The sequence below is a fragment of the Oryctolagus cuniculus genome, chromosome 5 (genome assembly GCF_964237555.1).
Source record: "Oryctolagus cuniculus chromosome 5, mOryCun1.1, whole genome shotgun sequence".
In the NCBI taxonomy this organism is placed as follows: Eukaryota; Metazoa; Chordata; class Mammalia; order Lagomorpha; family Leporidae; genus Oryctolagus; species Oryctolagus cuniculus.
The window spans coordinates 26,528,314-26,545,471 of record NC_091436.1 but is presented as its reverse complement, the minus strand read 5'-3'; the positions used below and the strand labels follow the sequence as shown (position 1 = coordinate 26,545,471).

The 17,158-nt window shown below is 38.9% G+C and overlaps 1 protein-coding gene across 3 annotated transcripts in view; it reads left to right on the top strand.

Annotated features, from left to right (window-relative positions):
- VTA1 (vesicle trafficking 1) overlaps positions 1 to 17,158 on the top strand; it is a 105,000-nt gene that overhangs the window by 47,722 nt on the left and 40,120 nt on the right. For all 3 annotated transcript variants that reach the window (XM_051854265.2, XM_070073492.1, XM_002714850.5), the window contains exon 5: positions 9,594 to 9,702. In XM_051854265.2, the coding sequence (XP_051710225.2) occupies positions 9,594 to 9,702 (109 nt within the window). The remainder of the gene's footprint in view (positions 1 to 9,593; positions 9,703 to 17,158) is intronic.

Sequence of the window (17,158 nt, the reverse complement as noted above, 5' to 3'; positions counted from 1 at the left end):
GTGATATTATTGAGATATATAAAAAGGAACTGTCTACTGGTATAGCCTACAGCATGGAAAACTTGTAGATGTTATGTCAAACAGTGGAAAAGTGAAAAGAATCCATACTGTAGGATTCCCTCCTTTTATAATTTTATATATTTGATGGCATTATAGCTTAGTGGGTAAAACTGCTGCCTACAACACCCATATCCCATTTGGGCACCAGTTCATGTCCTAGCTACTCTACATCCAATCCAGCTCCCTGCTAATGGCCTGGGAAAAATGGAGAAAGAAGGCCCAAGTGTTTGGGCCCCTGCCACCCAAGTGAGAAACACAGATGAATTTCCTGACTTCTGGCTTTGGCCTGGCCCAGCCCTGGCCATTGGAGGCACCTGGGTAGTGAACCAGCAATGTATGATCGATCTCTCTCTCCCTCCTTGCACCCTTCCTCCCTCCCTCCCTCTTCCTCATTAAGTCTTTCAAATAAATAAATATTTTAAAAATATGTATATTTGATGAATAGATATATGTATATAGATATTATATGCATGTGTATCTTCTATACCACATATGCCCATGTTGGAGTGTATATGTAGTATATAAGTACATACACACAAACACACAAGACAGTCCCAACATCTGTATACTGAGAGAACTCAGAAGCAATCACCAGTAGCAAGAAGCACATAGAAATCACACCCACTAACTAAATTTTCGATGTTGTTTTTCTATAATGAAACCTAGGTGCTTGTACAAAAATTGAATCTACAGCTGGCTGGAGAAATCACTAGATGAAGCTAGACATTCTTGTGTCAGAAAACAGAACTGTTTATCATAGTTGGGACCCAGGACCAGTTTAAAAGGACCCCCACTATCCAATTCAGGGACAATTTGAGAATCAAAATGAATGATAGTAGTGGATGATAATCCATTGAGTAAACTAGGAATCTGTGGAACTGTACAGACATAAGCAATAAAATAAATGAAAAAAAATAATGGAAGACTGGCCGGCGCCGCGGCTCACTAGGCTAATCCTCCGCCTAGCGGCGCTGGCACACCGGGTTCTAGTCCCGGTTGGGGCGCCGGATTCTGTCCCGGTTGCCCCTCTTCCAGGCCACTCTCTGCTGTGGCCAGGGAGTGCAGTGGAGGATGGCCCAGGTGCTTGGGCCCTGCACCCCATGGGAGACCAGGAAAAGCACCTGGCTCCTGGCTCCTGCCACCGTATCAGTGCGGTGCGCCGGCCGCAGCGCACGCGGCCGCGGCAGCCATTGGAGGGTGAACCAATGGCAAAGGAAGACCTTTCTCTCTGTCTCTCTCTCTCACTGTCCACTCTGCCTGTCAAAAAAAAAAAAAAAAAATAATGGAAGACAAAGAAGGCTCTTTATGCTAAAAGTCTTATTTATTGGCCGGTACTGTGGCGCAGCGGGTAAAAATCCTGGCCTGCAGCACCAGCATCCCATGTGGGCATCAGTTCGAGTCCTGCTGCTCTACTGATTCAGCTCCCTACAAATGCACCTGGGAAAGCAACAGGGGATGGCCCACATCTTTGGGCGCCTGCACCCATTTGGGAGACCCAGAAGAAGCTCCTTGGTCTTGGCTTTGGATCAGCCCAGCTCCAGCCATTGCAGCCATTTGGGGAGTGAGCCAGCGGATGGAAGACCTCTCTCTTGTCTCTACCTCTCTCTGTAACTCTTACAAATAAATAAAACAAATCTTAGGGGAAAAACACAGAAGTCTTATCTATAATTAGTACATTTCTAATCTAGAATCTGGAAATTTTTTTTTTTCAAATTTTTTTTTTATTTTTGACAGGCAGAGTGGACAGTGAGAGAGAGAGACAGAGAGAGAAAGGTCTTCCTTTGCCATTGGTTCACCCTCCAATGGCCGCCGCTGCAGCCGGCGCACCGCGCTGATCCGATGGCAGGAGCCAGGATCCAGGTGCTTTTCCTGGTCTCCCATGGGGTGCAGGGCCCAAGCACCTGGGCCATCCTCCACTGCACTCCCTGGCCATAGCAGAGAGCTGGCCTGGAAGAGGGGCAACCGGGACAGAATCCGGCGCCCCAACCGGGACTAGAACCCGGTGTGCCGGCGCCGCAAGGTGGAGGATTAGCCTATTGAGCCACGGCGCCGGCTTAGAATCTGGAATTTGAAATTTTTGAGTGTTGATATTCAAAAGCTTCCGATTTGGGAGCACTTTGAATTTTGGATTTTTATATCAAAGATACCCTTCTGGTAAAGTCTATGCAGATATTACATAGTTTGTCAGATTCAAAACTCCAAATCACTTCTAGTCCCAAGCATTTTGGATAAGGGATACACAACTTGTAGTAAATACAGAAGTAATGATGAAGTTAGGAAATTAGCAGTGGACTTTAAAAGTAATGGGTAGTAGGGGCCAGCGCTGTGGCACAGTGGGTTAATGCCCTGGCCTGAAGCGCTGGCATCCCATATGGGCACTGGTTCGAGACCAGGCCGATCCACTTCTGATCCAGGTCTCTGCTGTGGCCTGGAAAAGCAGTGGACTATGGCCCAAGTCCTTGGGCCCTTGCACTCATGTGGGAGACCCAGAAGAGGCTCCTAGCTCCTTTCGGATCTGCCCAGCTCTGGCTGTTGTGGCCAGTTGGGGTGTGAACCATCGGGTGGAAGACCTCTCTCTCTCTGTCTCTCTGTGTAACTCTGACTTTCAAATAAATAAATCTTAAAAAAAGGTAATAGGTGGAAATTTGAAGGACATGTTTATATTAATTTCTAAATATTACTCCTCCAATTGCTTATTAATTTCAATGAGGAAAATAGTAAAATCTATGGAGGAAAAGTCTCCATATACCTCTTTAACCAACTCATCAAACTGAATGCCACCAATGTCACATGCATCCTAAGATGACCTGAGAAAGAAAATTAACAGTAGTAATCCTGTTAAAAATGTTACTTGAGCCGGCGCCGTGGCTCAATAGGCTAATCCTCCACCTTGCGGCGCCGGCACACCGGGTTCTAGTCCCTGTCAGGGCGCCGGATTCTGTCCCGGTTGCCCCTCTTCCAGGCCAGCTCTCTGCTATGGCCAGGGAGTGCAGTGGAGGATGGCCCAGGTGCTTGGGCCCTGCACCCCATGGGAGACCAGGAAAAAGCACCTGGATCCTGGCTCCTGCCATCGGATCAGCGCGGTGCGCCGGCTGCAGCAGCGGCCATTGGAGGGTGAACCAACGGCAAAAGGAAGACCTTTCTCTCTCTGTCTCTCTCTCTCACTGTCCACTCTGCCTGTCAAAAAAAAAAAAAAAATGTTACTTGAACCAAATTGTGAAAAAATGTCAGAAAATCCAAATCAACAAACCTTTTATATCTAAGCTAACTTTTTTGTTAACGTCATGGTTAAGAAATACAAATGCTGTTCCATATTGAGACTAGAATGACATGACCACTAAGTACTGTGCATTCTCCTTTTCTCCTTAGGTTAGATCTTGTCAGGAGGGAGAAATAACTACAGAGAACATGATTGGTGCCATTGACAATTTATTAGGACTGATGTTAGACAATGGTGTTAAATTTCCTTATTTTGATAGCCATAGTATATGAGATCGGTCTTAGAGGATGCATAAGGTGAGGGTAAAGGAACACAGTGTCTCCAACTTACAGGGTAGAGGAAAACAATATATGTGTATATAAATAGATTGATAAATTCAAAATGTAAACAATGGGAGAATCTGAGTAATAGGTATATGGTGGGAGTATTTTGTACCACTATTAAAATGGATGAAAACAGTTATTTTCAAAAGATAGTTGGGGCCGGCGCTGTGGTGCAGCGGGTTAACGCCCTGGCCTGGTGCACCAGCATCCCATATGGGCGCCGGTTCTAGTTCCGGCTGCTGCTCTTCCAATCCAGCTCTCTGCTATGGCCTGGGAAAGCAGTGAACATGACCCAAGTCCTTGGGCCCCTGCACCCTTATGGGAGACCCGGAAGAAGCTCCTGGCTTCAGATCAGCACAGCTCCAGCCATTGCGGCCATCTGGGGAGTGAACCATGGGACAGAAGACCTCTCTCTCTGCCTCTCCTCTTTCTGTGTAACTCTTTCAAATTACAAAAAACCAAAAGCTAGTTAATGTTGTTTCCTTTTCTTACCCCCATAAATTGATGTATCGGATAGTTAACACCGATACCTTGTTTGGAAAAATGACTGATTGAAATATATATTCCAATATCTTGATAAAAAATAGGTGTTAAAATTAAGTATTTGTATATAAGATTACAATTAAAATTTGGTATGATTTCACTTTCCTTTTTAAAACTTGTTTCATGAAATTTTAGTTGGCTTTGAAAAAAAATGCAAAAGTATAAAATATTGAATTTCTCAAAAAATACTTTATATTCTCTCAAAAGTACTTTAGTATCTGACTCATTGTGGTAATCAATTTGTTTTAATATGTGTTTTTCAGATATTTCTCATTATATTTTGTTCCATTGTTTCTGGGAGTTGTATAGAACCCTTATTTGTATAATATACTTAACATAATTGAGAAACTAAAACTATAAATATAATATTTGATTTCAACACCCAGTTAGAAATTATTCATCTGTTTGTATCACTTATTACTTTGAAAATTTTATATAAGGTTTGTATTCTCTCCCACTAATGTATGTATTGCATATAATTTGAGAAACTTCACAGATACCCTTAACCCTACCTACTGACTCTTCCCTGCAAGCCTAAGTTGAACTGTGTTCTCAAGTTTAATGCATACATTTTCTTTTATTTGCAAAAGGTGCTTTGCTTCAGCTCTATGTTTTTCATAGTGTGCTTGCAGGACAAGCAGCTTTTAGAGCTTGATAAAGGCATAGATTCCAGAATTTAATACCCATTTATTTCTGCACTAAATATTTGTTAAAACCTGTGTACTAGGCACTGGTTATAGGCATTAGCAGTGCACCAGTGAACAAACTCTCTGCCTTCACAGGAATCACATCCCTGTAGTGTAAATAGACAATAAGCAAAGCATGTATTGTGTTAAATGATAAAATGCCATGTAGAAATTCAGGTTGGGGATAAAAGGTCAATTTTTAAGTAAGGTATTGGGGAAGAACTCCCTAAGAAGGCAATTTTAGCACAGCCTTGAAGGAGATAACACAGATGTTTCAAATAAAATAAAGTACAAAGTTTTGAGATTGTAACCTGCTGCCTGTTTAGGTTCAAGAAAAAGCAAGGACAATGTGACTGAATCCAAAGTAGAAAGGAGATTGATAGGAGATGTGTGAAGGAAGTTGGAGTTTAAAAAGAATTGATAAGATTTGGCTTGTGTTTTTAAAATAGTATTCCTTTCACTAAAAGGGGCAAGAGTGGAAAAAAGGAGATCCATTAGTGTATTACTAAATAATGAAGATGAAAAATAATTTTGATTCAGACCAGAATTTGCACTAGAGGAACAAGAAATGGATTCTGAATATACTTAGAATACAAAGCTGGCAAAATTCAAGAGCTTCACTTTGAATCTTAGAAGAGAGAAGTAGAAGACTCAAAAATGACTCTGAGGTTTGGGCTAGAACAACTGTTAAAAATTGAGTTTCCTAGGCCGGCGCCGCAGCTCACTAGGCTAATCCTCCGCCTAGCGGCGCCGGCACACCGGGTTCTAGTCCCGGTCGGGGCGCCGGATTCTGTCCCGGTTGCCCCTCTTCCAGGCCAGCCCTCTGCTGTGGCCAGGGAGTGCAGTGGAGGATGGCCCAGGTGCTTGGGCCCTGCACCCCATGGGAGACCAGGAAAAGCACCTGGCTCCTGGCTCCTGCCATCAGATGAGCGCGGTGCGCCGGCCGCAGCGCGCTGGCCGCGGCGGCCATTGGAAGGTGAACGAACGGCAAAGGAAGACCTTTCTCTCTGTCTCTCTCTCTCTCACTGTCCACTCTGCCTGTCAAAAAAAAAAAAAAAATTGAGTTTCCTTTTACTGACAGGTGGATGAACAGATTCAGTGGGGGAAGATAAGTAAGTGTTTTGAAATTATAGCAGGCTATAGGCTATAAGACATATGAGTAAAATGTCAAGTTGGGTGTATAAGTCCTTAAGTTCAGAAGAGAGGTCTGAACAGAAGGTAGAAATTTTGGAGTTGATGGCATGAGGAGGTAATACATAGAAAGAGAAGATCAGGAGTCTAACAACTGAAGTTTGTGGCACTGCAGACCATGGGACATGAGAAAGAACCAGTACAAGGCATTGGAGGAGCACCAGTGAACTGAATGGCAAGCCTGTGGACCTAATAAATAGGAAACCAAGTGAAAAGGGAGCCTCAGAGCTTGGAAGATGATCATCTTTTCATGCTGATGGAATTATCAAGAAAGATAATGTCTAAACACTAGATTTAACAATGTAGAAGTGATCAGTAACCATGACAAAAACATTTATAGTAATTAATGAGGATAAAAACTTGAATGGGTTCAAGAGAAAATTGAAGATGAAGAAATGAAGACAACTAATACAAAACCTTTCTTCAGATCACAGTTTTGATTTGCTGCTGGAAAATGGTTTAAATGGGATTTTCGATTGTTTCAGTCACAAATATATATTATACTCATATGATTCTTATATGTACTGGATTTTAATACTTATATAAGGTGCACAAATTTCATGTATTTCATATATACAGATTTAACAGCATGATGACACTTCTCACCCTCCTGCCCATCTTCCCACCGTCCCACCTCCTCCTTTTCTTATTTTTTTTAATTTCTACATTGATATACTTTCAGTTTATTTTAAAGTCACAAGCTTAACCCTACAAGGAATAAAGAATTCAACAGTTAGTAAGTAGAAAAACCACTGTTCCTCGAGAGAATAATGTAAACAATAATCAAATCTCAAAGTGTCAGTTTATGTGCTCATTTTGAGAATACTTTTTATGGCCTGTACTTGAGGTTATTTGTCACTGTGGCAAGTAAAAATGAATTTAAAATTAAATGAAAACTCTTATATACTACTGCTGACTCTAGTGGCCAAAATCTGCAGTTGTCAGTGATTTTCATTAATGTAGTTACAAAACAGGAACTTAGAGGCCAGGCACAAAAATGAAAGTTCCTTTTGTAATTCCTGTTTCCCAGAAAGGATGTCTAATCAGCCAAAAGGAATTTCATAAATTTAAGAAATACTGACATCTTAAAAATTTCCTTTTAAAATGTTGTATAATATGTAGTATTCTTTATTCTAAAGAAAATGTGTTAAAGTTACAACTGCCAAGAGTTTTCTTATAAATGTTATGCACACAAGTTTGTGGGAGTAGTAATATCTTAGAAACAGTATGGAGTGAAAAATACTTTACTGCTTTATTTCCATTTGGGACAGTTTTCAAAAATGTGCCTAATGAACACTTTTTGGCTTAAATTGATCCTTTCTCAAACTTCTAAAACACTAATGAAGAACCTCAAGGTGCTTTAAATTTCTCCATCTAATTCATTCTATAAAGTTGGGACAGAAAAAACCTCTGGGCCGGCGCCGCGGCTCACTAGGCTAATCCTCCGCCTTGCGGCACCGGCACACCGGGTTCTAGTCCCGGTCGGGGCGCCGGATTCTGTCCCGGTTGCCCCTCTTCCAGGCCAGCTCTCTGCTGTGGCCAGGGAGTGCAGTGGAGGATGGCCCAAGTGCTTGGGCCCTGCACCCCATGGGAGACCAGGATAAGTACCTGGCTCCTGCCATCAGATCAGCGCGGCGGCCATTGGAGGGTGAACCAACGGCAAAAGGAAGACCTTTTTCTCTCTCTCTCTCTCTCTCTCTCACTGTCCACTCTGCCTGTCAAAAAAAAAAGAAAAAAACCTTCTGAAGTCATTATGGTACTCTTTTCCCATTATGTCTTTAGACGGGACTAAGTTACAGATCAACAGAAATTTGGCTTATTTTTAAAGCTCCCCAAAGAAAGCAATTTAAACCTTGCTAAGCTATGTATTCATTTATTTTCAAAATGATCCAGTATATCTACCAAAATATATATTACATTAGTATACATTACGTAGCTGACCTTTAAAAGTCCATTTTCCATCAGTCCACATATTTCCTCTCAATTGAAAACTGTAGTGTGATAATTGTAGGTGACCAAAGCCCTAAATTGAGTGGCTTTACTACTAAAATAGTGTGACGCAGGGCAACTCATTTTACTTTTGGCATGGCATTTCGTAATCTCATAATGGTGAGATTGTAAAACCCTAAGAAAGGCCGGCGCTGCCCCACAATAGGCTAATCCTCTGCCTGCGGCCCCGGCACCCTGGGTTCTAGTCCCGGTTGGGGAGCCGGATTCTGTCCTGGTCGCTCCTCTTCCTGTCCAGCTCTCTGCTGTGGCCCGGGAGTGCAGTGGAGGATAGCCCAGCCTTGGGCCCTGCACTTGCATGGGAGACCAGGAGAAGCACCTGGCTCCTGGCTTCGGATCAGCGCAGTATGCCGGCTGCAGCAGCCATTGGGGGTGAACCAACAGAAGAGGAAGACCTTTCTCTCTGTCTCTCTCTCTCTCACTGTCTAACTCTGCCTGTCAAAAAAAAAAAAAAAAAAAAAAAAAAAAAAAAAAAGAAAAGAAAAAAGGAGAAGAAAGATTATGGGACTTCAATAAAACAGGAACATTTAGGGATAGCCCTTACTGCCTGGCTTTCACCTTGGACTTTAATGTGCATGCCTGATTCATTCCTCCTGTTATCCCCAGTACCTCTTATAGTGAGTACTGGTCAGTTTACTTATGAGAAAAAAGGAAGAGAAAACAAGTTTGTGTGAATATTGGCATGTGTAAACACAGAAAAAAATGCCACATCACAGAATGGCAGTGAATAAATGGCATAAGGACATTGACAAGAGATTGAACAATCAAGGACCAAACTGTAGTTTGTTTTTTTTTTTAAGTGCATAAACCTCTGAAAAGATTGACGTGAGTGGATTTATATTTTAGAAAGAGCAGAGTACTAGATGTATGTAGGGCAAATGTGGTAGGGGTAGGGCTAGAACTAAAAAAGTATATTGCAGATCAGATCGGGTGATGAAGACCAATTCAGAGTATGTTTGAGAAGTAGATCAACTGGAGAAATACATGAAGGAGTACAAAGAAGGACAAAGAATGAAAGAAATGCCAAAAAATTACTCCCACATAATCAGATATGAGAGTATGAAGTGTTTGTTAGCCAGTAGGGTAGGTATGGCAATTGGTTTTGGTCAAGTTAATTTCAATTGTTTGTGAGACATCCAAGTGGAGATGTCACAATCAGTTGGATATTTGTCAGAAACAAAATACTAGCTTGATTAAGAATGACCAAGGTTTTTAGAGCAATGGAAATGTGTATAGGTAGATAACAACATTGGCTATCATTGTCTTCTAGGAAATCTGGTAGATGGTATAGTGAAAGAAGACCTGATCAGGTAGTGACTGGATGGATATATTCCTATTTCTACTGCCGACCTTTCATGTGAAACCATAAAAGAGAACTATAATTGTGTCTTGAGAAAGATAAATTTTCATGAAATCTCTCAAGCCCTAGAAAGTTTGTAGAATCTAGTAATAGAGTTAGGAGATTCTAAAAATAGATTTTATTTCAAAAATATGAAATAGGTCATTGAAAATGCTTTTCTCTTTCCCATCGTCTAATATTGATACAAATTTATTCTTTTTTAGAATGTGAAACACAGAAAGTATGCAAGGTGGAAGGCAACATATATCCATAATTGCTTAAAGAATGGGGAGACTCCTCAAGCAGGCCCTGTTGGAATTGAAGAAGATAATGGTATGTATTTATTTATTCTAAGTGAAATGATTTAGTAGTATCATAATTTTTCATAGATCATTCAAAAATTTTTGAAGGAACAGTATAATTTTTTTTCTATCGGGTCTAAAATCTTTGAAAATTAGGAATAAATTTATAAATGTAAGACAATGAGAAATCAAACCCAGACTGCTGTCAGATCTGTCCCTGTCAAAACAGAGACTTGCCTTCTCCTTGTCAGAGTAATTTTTCATTCCTACATAGGAAATGTAATCCATTTGTAATTTATGTAATGTTTGTTTGGCAGAAATAGCTCATTTTTTTTTAATAAATCTGTTTGAAACATATGAGGTGTTTTTTGTTGTTTGAGCAAGGAAGATAAATAATACATTCATATGGTTCAAAAATTAGAGTACAGGTTAAAAACGGAAAGTATATTTCTCATTCCACTTCATCTCCCATCTTCTAGATTCTACCAAAATTCAAATAAGTAAATACTGTTTTACATCATTTTTTAATGAATTTACAAGCAAGTAGGGGTCCTCCCTTTTTTCACACAATTGATAATTCATACTGTTCTGCATCTAGGTTTTTGTTTTTAACAATATATACAGGGAAATTTCCATCAAATACTAACTTTACAAAATTTAGTCATGAATAAATGAAGATCTTGTTATTTCATTTGGCTTTTAGTTCATTTTTGATGGAAAAGGAAAAATGTTTTCACTTGTTTTACTTGATTAGACAAACAGGAATAGATGATTAAAAGCTAACAAGCTTTGTTCTCTAAGCTGCGGAAATTCCAAATGATCCTTGCCATTTCATTATAAACTTTCAGACATCTTTGAGATGATCATCTAATATTGATAAACTTTTTCTTAAAGGATCGATAGTAAATATTTTAGGCTCCTTACAGCTGTTCATCTCTGCTATTGTAGTACAAAAGTAGCTATAGAAAATATCAAGGATAAAACTATAAAACAGGCAACTAGCCCACTAGCCATAATTGGTTAACATTACTCTGTCTCCTTAGATATCTTATTTTAGTGGATTGTGTTAAAAGATTGTCCAGTATTGAACTAAATTGGCATTGTGTAGTAAATCCCACTTGGTCATAATATAGTATTTCTTCTTATGCTAATGGATTCAGTTCACTCTTATAATATCATTTGTGATTTTTATATTGACATCTTAATGAAAAAAAAATTTTAAGGACAAAAGTGCAAAATTTCATGGAAAAAAACAATTAAAGGGTAAATTAATTTTGCTGTAAAAAAAATTTTGAGATCCATGCCTCATTTCTTCATAATAGGCATTTTCCATGAATTTTCTGGATTCATTCACATGGAGTTCAAAATTATTTTCTACCAAATAAATATTTATTTTAATTCTATTTCCCTCAAACTTTTTGAAGTACTGTCATATCCAATGATATGCTTCTTCATAAATATAAAATGTTTTTTGGTCTCTTGCTATACTTTGAAACATTTACAACAGCCTTGGAATTATCTCCTCTTTAAGTCTCTAGGGATAGAAAACTTTTGTGAAACCAACTGGCCCTGGTAGTAGAGGTGCTTTTTGACATTATTCTATGCAAGTCTATTGCCTCGGGTTTTATGAGTGTGTGCTTTCTCAGTCAGTACCACGTAAGTGAATATGCACTGATGAAATAAACAATATTTTAGTTCTTTTAGCCTTTAGTGTTCTCTGCATATGTGTTTTTCTCACAGTTTTCCAGTTCTGGGTTGCAGTTTTACATAAGTGAGAAACATATCTGTAAAAGGCAGTATCCACTTACAAAAGATGACAGCTGTGTTTAATATTTCCATATATCATTTAGGAATGAGTAGATAGCTGGGAAAGTTCTTTGCACAGTGGTCAAGATACAGCTTGGGATGCCTGCATCCCATATTGAAGTGCCTGAGTTAGTGCCAACTCCACTTCTGATTCCAGCTTCCTGCTAATGTGCATCTTGGGAGGCAGCAGGCGTTGGTTCAAGTAGTTGGGTTCTGTCATGCACATAAAAGACCCAGATTGAATTCTAGGTTCCTGACCTTTGGCCTGGTCCAGCCCCAGCTGTTACAGGCGTTTCTGGAATAAACGAGCAGATAGAAGATTCTCTCTTTCCCTCTCTCCCTCCCTCCCTCCCTAACACTGTGTGTGTGTGTGTGTATTTATCTTTGTCTCTCTCACCTTTTCAAATAAATAAAATAATTAAAATTTAAAACAAAAAATAAGTAGGTGACAAATAAACACAGAGGAAAATATTGAAATTTTTCATCCTTAGTGATAAACAAAATCACCATAAGTTACTCTATACACTTAGGGCTAAAATTTAACAAACTCATAGTACCAAGTGCTAGCAAGGACATTAAGCAGCTAGAACCCTGTAATATTGCTTATGAGAAAAAGTTGTATTTAAAATTAATCATAGTCTTAAAATAAGATCTAGCAGTCCTCCTCCTAGGTGTGTATCCAAGAGAAATAAAAATGTGTGTTTACCCAAACACTTGTACATGAATGTTAATAGCAGCTTTATATGTAGGTGCCTAAAACCAGAAATACTCTAAATGCTCCCAGTTTATGAATGGATCAATAAGTTGTGAAGCATCCTTGCAGTGAAATACTAGTCAGCAGTTAAAAGCCAGGAGCTGCTGTTATACACTTTAATATACACTAAGCCTCAAAGTCCTAAAAGGCCTAAAACAAATAGCTATACGTTATGAGATTCTGGACACTTTGGAAACTATAGTGCTGTATAAACAAGAATCAAGTCAGTGAGCACTTGGAGGTGAGGGGAGGGGATTTACTACAAAGATGAATGAGGAAATTTGGAGAATAATGTAAATATTCCATATTATGGCTATGGTGCTAGTTGCACACTATATTTTAGTTCTTCAATGCTATCTACCTAAAAAGCATGAATTTTACTATATGTAAACTACACTTCACTGAAAGTTTAAAAACTTGAGTGAGGAAGAAAGGAAAACTCTTCTGTTTATCTATTCAGAAGACTTTAAGAACTTTATAGTGACACTCAGTAAAAAAGAAACACTGCACTTTTACATCTGAATACTTGGTATAATTTATTTTGCAGTTCATCTCTTAGAAATATACACTTCCATACAACATTTTAAGGTTAATTTACTCTTGTTTATTCCTAAAGCACACTTCGTGATCTAATTTTTGAAGTTTTCTTCATATAAAATGCTTCTCTAATTTCTGTATTCTTTTCATTAACAATGTAGCAGAAATAATATAATACTAAGGTTGTGTAGTGTTTAAAATTGAGTATTCTAAAACATTAAGTTTTTACATTATTCCTTATGAAATTTGAAGTGAAATGTTTTTGCTGCAACGTTTATTTTTCACTTAATATCCTGGAAGGTGTTGTATAATCATGTATTTACTAATTTAGTAACTGTCTGTAATATGGGATGTTTTTACGTCAGTTCTACTGCTTACTGTTTCCAGTTTTCCACAAAAAAATATTCAAGATCTTTACCAACAAGAATCACCACTATCTGACACCACCAGTATTTTTTCAGTTTTATTTCATACTCACTTTAATGTTGTCAGGCTTCCATAACAAAATAGCATAGTGAATTAACAGAAATTTAGTTTCTCACAGTCTGGAGGCTAGAAGAGTCAATATCAAGATCTGACAAGGTTTGGTTTCTAGTAAAACCCTCTTCTCAGCTTTAAGACAGCCACTTTCTCTCTCTGAACCCACATGGTGAAATGAGAGCATTCTGCCTTCCTCTTTCTAGAAGGCCATAGTCTTACTAGATTAGAACCCTATCCTTATGACACACTTAAATAATTACTTTCTAAGCACCTATTTCCTGATAAAGTCATATCCAGGTAACATGTGAATTTTTGGAGGGACATATTTCAGCCCATAGTATTTTATACCTGGCCCTCCAAAATTCATGACCTTATTACCTACAAAATACATTCTTTCCATCTGAAAAATGGTAATAAATTCCCACATCAGTTCTAAAGTCAAAAGACCAGTCTCCTCTAAATAGCCTCTAAATTAGGTTAAGTGGTAAGGATTGAGGGTACAATTCATCCTGAGGTAAAATTGCCCTCCACCTGTGAATCTGTGAATCCAAACAGATTATGTGTTTCCAAAATACAGAAATACACTCGTGAAATAGGCATAGGTAGTATAGACATTCCCAACGTAAAAATGGAGAAATCAAAAAGAAGAAAATAAAAACAGGTTCCAAGCAAATTCAAAACCTCGCAAGGCAAATTTCATTAGAGTTTAAGTTTTGAAAATATTTTACTTTGAGTCAGTGTTCTGCTTTCTGGAATCATTGGGGTGATAGTTCCACCTTACAGATCAGCCCTAAGTCTGCAGGCAGAGGGCCCTGCCCTTGTAGCTATGGTTAGAGGAATTCTAGCCTGTTGAAATAGAGATGATCCTAGGTTGAAACCATAGAGGTAGCCCTGATGATATTACAATTGTGTTTGGAGTCATTCTTCCTTTTTCTTAAAGAATAAGTATACACTTGCTGCTAAATAGCTCCATGGTTCAATACTTTAGATATAAGAAATGTAACAGGCTTTTCTTCTATTTGGGTTTTTTGTTTTTTGTTTGTTTGTTTGTTTGTTTTCAGTCCTCTTTAGTCCCTTCTGGCAGTTTTTTTGCTGCTATATTCCCATATCAATTCCTGGCTTCTGCTAAGACAAATAAATCTTTGGGTCTCACCCATGATCTCTCTTTATTAAATTGTTGTTCAGCCACACCCTAAGTGTTCTCTTCAAAAAGCTTTCTTGTTTTTTGCAATATAGATGGAGTAAAAATTTTACAAATCTCCAAGTTCTGATACCCTTTTATGTAATAATTACTTCTTAAGTTTTTTCTCTTTCCTTTTGCACTTTACTATAAGCAAAAGGGCCAAGCTGCATCTTCAATACTTTGCTTAGAAATCTCTGCTAAATACCCTGTTTCAGAAATGGGATTGTGTGGTGTGGCAGGTGAAGTCATTGCCTGCAGTGCCAGCATCCCATATGGGAAGTCCCAGATGCTCCACTTCCCATCCAGCTCTCTGCTGATGGCCTGGAAAAAGCAGCAAAGGATGGCCCAAGTGATTGGGTCCCTGCTACCCATATGGGAGCCTTCGAAGAAGCTCCTGTCTCCTGGCTTCACTCTGTCCCAGCACTGGCCATTGCAGCCATCTGAGCAGTGAACCAGCAGGTGGAAGAGCTATCCCTCCCCTCCCCTCCCCTCCCCTCCCCTCCCCTCCCCTCCTCCCCTCCACTTCCTCCCCTCCCTTACTCTCCCCTCCTCTCCTCTCTCTGTCTGCCATTCAAATAAATAAATCTTTTAAAAAATACTGTTTCATCTCACATTTCACAGAACACTAGAAGACAATTTAGTCAAGTTCTTTGCTATTGTATAGAAGAAAAAAAAAATCTTCCTCTGATTTCCAATGACGTACTCCTTATTCTGATACAACAAAATCACTCTTAAATTGATATTTCTAGCATGCATCTGAAAACTCTTTGAGCCTCTACCCAATCTCAAAACCATGTTCACATTTTTAAATATTCTTTAATAGCAGCACCCCATTTCACAGTAACAGAATCTGCCTTTAATTTGGCTGTCACAGCAAACCATAGGCTGTGTGTCTTAAACACTTTCTCACCATTCTCAATTAAGGTCTGGTGGAGCTGATTTCTATTCACATGCTGTCTTTTTACCTTGGAACTGGCCATCTTGCTATGCTGGTGAGAGAAACAGAAATTTCTCTTTTCCTCCTCACAGTTGTCTAAGACTAAAGTCCCACCCTTATGACCTCATTTAATCTTAATTACCTCTTTAAAGAGGCTCTATCCAAATGTTGTCACATGGAGAATTAGGACTTCAGCAAATGAACTGCAGAGGGAGTTCTCCCTATCACCTGTGTAAACCCTTCATTATAGCCTGGGAAGTTAATGGGAAAAAAAATACCATTTTTCTTTAGTTAAAGCCATTTCTTCTCTTAAAATGCTCATCTTTGTTTTCTAATCTGATACTGCTGATCTCTTTCATCTGAATTTCTTCAAAGTTGTTATGTATAGTCTAATAAAATATATACTTAAAAATGTTAGTATCTTCATAACAAGGTAATATTTATAATATATTTTATACTTGCTAGATATAAGTCACAGTGCTAAATGTTTTACATAGGCAGATATTATCTAACTTAGTCCTCCTAATTTCTGAATGTAGAAGGACATCCCTATTTAGAATTAGAAGAATGAATACTTACAGAATATAAATAACTTGCCCAAGCTCTAATTAGTGAATATAACCACGATTTTAGTCCGGACCTGTAATTCTAAAGTCTATGCTGTTGTTTACATTTAAGTAGATACCTTGTTTTCGTCAACCAATTTAACATGAAATAACAAACCTTATACATAGTTATCTTCCCTAATAAGCATTTTAAGAAAATATCTCAGTCACCTACCATTGAACATGAAAACTGTTCATTTAGCCTTCCTTTGAGAGCACAGTGTCAGCATTATGAAGAATATCCATATGCTTTAGACATGATCGAGAGCCCTGAATTTGTAATGCCTGCCACCTCCCAGGACTTACCTTTGTGCTTGCATTTTTTAAATAGTTCATATATTTTTTCTTGTTAGTCTTAATGTCATTTCTAGTATTAGGCAAGTACATGGGATGTATACAACATAGTCACTTTCATACAGGAGCTTATATTCTCATGAGGAGCAATAGTTTAATAAGCATTTATAATCTATGATTGTAAGAGATTGTGCCTAGATGAATATTGAATATTAATTGAACCAAACCAGGTAGAAAGCTACAACTGGTGGTGGGGGTGGGGTGGGGTAGCATTGGGTGCCATTTGCCCTAGCAATTAAGATGCCACTTGGGATGCCCAGCCTCTCCACATTTATTCCAGATTACTGCTAATGCACATACTCGGAAGCAGCAAGAGATGGCCCAAGTACTTGGATCATTTCCACCCATGCGGTAGACTTGGGTTGAATTCATGGTTCTAGGCTTCGACCAGACCCTGCCTTCCTGAGCCATTTTAGGCATCTGGGGTGTGTATGGCAGATAGGAGTTCTTTCTGTTTCTCTTCTCTCCCTTCTCAGATAAAATTAATAAATAAGTACATATTTAAATATTAAAAAAATCCTTCTGCAGAGAGTAAAAGATTGAAAATTGACTGGAATATAGAAACTTAAATATTATATATTTTTGACAGTTAATTTGGGAAGGATAAATCTATAGGTTGTGAGACAAATTCAGGGGCTGTTAGTAATTTAAATGAAAAGTAATGGCAGCCTGAGTAAGGTATTGGCCTTGGAGATAAAGAGAACAAGGTAGGGGCCAGTGCTGTGGTGTAGCAGGTAAAGCCACTGCCTGCAGTGCCAGCATTCCATATGGGAGCTGGTTTGATTCCCAGCTGCTCCATTTCCAATCCTGCTCTCTGCTATGGCCTCGGAG